The 2,500-nt window shown below is 35.2% G+C and overlaps 1 protein-coding gene across 1 annotated transcript in view; it reads left to right on the top strand.

Moving 5' to 3' along the window:
• Atg101 (autophagy-related protein 101) overlaps positions 1 to 2,500 on the top strand; it is a 14,869-nt gene that overhangs the window by 1,401 nt on the left and 10,968 nt on the right. Inside the window, exon 2 of the mRNA XM_043033719.2 lies at positions 2,452 to 2,500. This exon is cut by the window's right edge and continues 113 nt beyond it. Coding sequence (XP_042889653.2) covers positions 2,452 to 2,500 — 49 coding nt within the window. The remainder of the gene's footprint in view (positions 1 to 2,451) is intronic.

Below are 2,500 nucleotides of genomic sequence, written 5' to 3'. Positions count from 1 at the left end.
CAATTATATCTTTCTCAGTGAGAAGGACAAAAAATATTTAAAAAGGTGGCAAGGAAAAATCAACCCAACACGTATGGGTGTCATGAGATACATGACATGACACAGGAGCTTTGGCGTGACAACAGCCATTAAATTTTGGATCACTGTGCTAATTTATTTTACTATGAAAAAGGAATGAGTGATGATGGCTCCTGCAGTCCTAATTACTATAATTACCGTAATATCGTGCAAGCTTAACGTCCAAAACCTAGATGGCACCACTTTTTTCTAGCACCAGCAGGTGAGAGAGCCTTGAATGGCACCCATCCACGGTCTCTAGCATGCACTGTCTCTATAGAGTGATGGCACACACTAAGTTGATGAACCCTTGCTCTAAAGGAAGGTGACTCAATCCATACCCAGTGTCTAAAATGTGCTCCTGTGCCAATATGGATGCCTTTCACTGTGGCACTCACAGTCACAAGCACAGGTTTCATTCCTCTTCCCTACCTCTTCTTGTTATCTTTATTGTAGTAAAACAGCAATACTTCTATCACATTTAAGACGTACATAATGTTCGGGGATTTTGCGTCACTGTGTTATTTGATTGTATTATGATTGATGAGTGAGTGAGGATAACAGTTGCAGTTGTAATTACTTTAATTGCTGTAATATTAAGCAAAATGGGTTTCACCTAACATACAAAGCCTAGATGGCACCACTTTCTTCTAGCAACAGCAGCAGAAAAGAGAGAGACTTGAATGGTACCCATCCATGGTCTCTAGCAAGCACTATCTTTATAGAGCGATGGCAGACAGAAAGTTGCCAACCTCTTGGTCTAAAGTACTGCCAATGAAAGATGTACAGGCTGAATGAGAAGAGGAAGGTGACTCAAACTATGTCCAGTGCCTACTATGTGCCCCTGTGCCATTAGAGATGCCTTTTATTGGGGCACTCAGTCATAAGCACAGGTCTCCTTCCTCTTCTCTACCACTTCATGTTATCTTCATTGTGGATGGTTGTATGCTTTGTATTCATGTATGAGAATACACAAATATGAAAAAAGATGCTCTTTGTCCTTCCATAAAACAGCAATACTTCTATCACACTGAGTATAAAGAAAATAATGAGCTGGTATGGATCCTATACCACAATTTTAGTCAACTACTGCACATATAAGTCTCTCAGTATAATATAATGGACAGATAATAAAACAAAATATTGGCTCTAGTTTTACAATGAAAGAGTGTTGGAGAAGTCAAGGCATGTTGCATGAAGCTGCCATGCTTGGAAATAAAAGCCATCCTGGAGACTGGGCAAGCAAGTCTATCCCCCGTCTGCAATGGGTTAAAGGATAGTTAGAGATAGCTTACCGTCTGATATTTACATCGTAGGGAGTCAGGATGTATTTTTCCAGGTGTTCTATTTTTATTATTTTGTAGTCCCATCATATGTTAAAAAGGTGAATATGCTTTAATAATTTTTTCTGTTTGATAGATCATGAATATATTTCATAGTAGTAGGTGAACACAGCCCCTGTCTTCTTATTGGAAATATGTTTAGGCCAAATTATATGTAATTTTGAAAGATTGAATAAGGAAGAATATTATATAGAAATGAATGATTTGTAAATTTTCAAAATTTTAAAGCATGTCCAAAAGTAATTATTGTGGTATTCATGGATGTAATCCAGGATACCCCATTTACACCCCATAATATGGATCTTTATTATACGGGAAGGCATGAAATATATCAGGAAAATTGTGTGTTAAATTTTGAAGAATATTGAGTAAATGATAATAAGCTGACCTATGCCACAAATGTTTATTATATCAAATGTTGTATATGGAGTCAAAATTGTTAGAGGTAATGAAATACTGAGTGATGTTTTAATGCAACAGTAAACCTGCTAAAGTAAAAATGAAAGTAACAGCCAGAATTTGTGATAAAATGAGGTTATTGATAGATATTTGGCAGATTTAACAGATTAGATAGAGTTTTGAAAACAGTAAACAGTAAAATTGTACCTCTTGCTAACCAGTTTTAGTTTCATGTTTCATAAACATAGGATAAATTTAGGGATAATTCTTACTGTGTAAGTGTACAATATATTAATTGAGGACAGGGAACTCTGCTATCAAAATAAGAAGGCAAATTTGGTATTTCTTGGCTTGTAAAAATCATTTTTTTTTTTTATTATAGCCCACTTAGGAAGAAATGGCAAAATATTGTATACCTGATATTTGATTAATTCCACAACAGACACTTTTGGGGGATTGGATCACTTTTGTACTGCATTTTTCCTTTTATTGAAATTAAACACTATTTATTCCTTCAATTAGATGACTAATTATACCAAATGCTAATTTGTATAATGATTTTCATTGTGTAATTTTGAATGGGAAGGTTCATACCTATTCAGATTTTGTAAATGTTCAATGTTTATTTCTAAACAAAAGAAACTTTTCACAGGATGTCGAAGGCAGACAGGTGGACGAGGCAGTTTTAAGTCTTTTCCACA

Source organism: Penaeus japonicus, unplaced genomic scaffold, assembly GCF_977035675.1.
Source record: "Penaeus japonicus unplaced genomic scaffold, GWHDUDI00000001_assembly GWHDUDI00000014, whole genome shotgun sequence".
Taxonomy (NCBI): Eukaryota; Metazoa; Arthropoda; class Malacostraca; order Decapoda; family Penaeidae; genus Penaeus; species Penaeus japonicus.
This window is presented reverse-complemented; position numbering and strand designations above follow the sequence as displayed.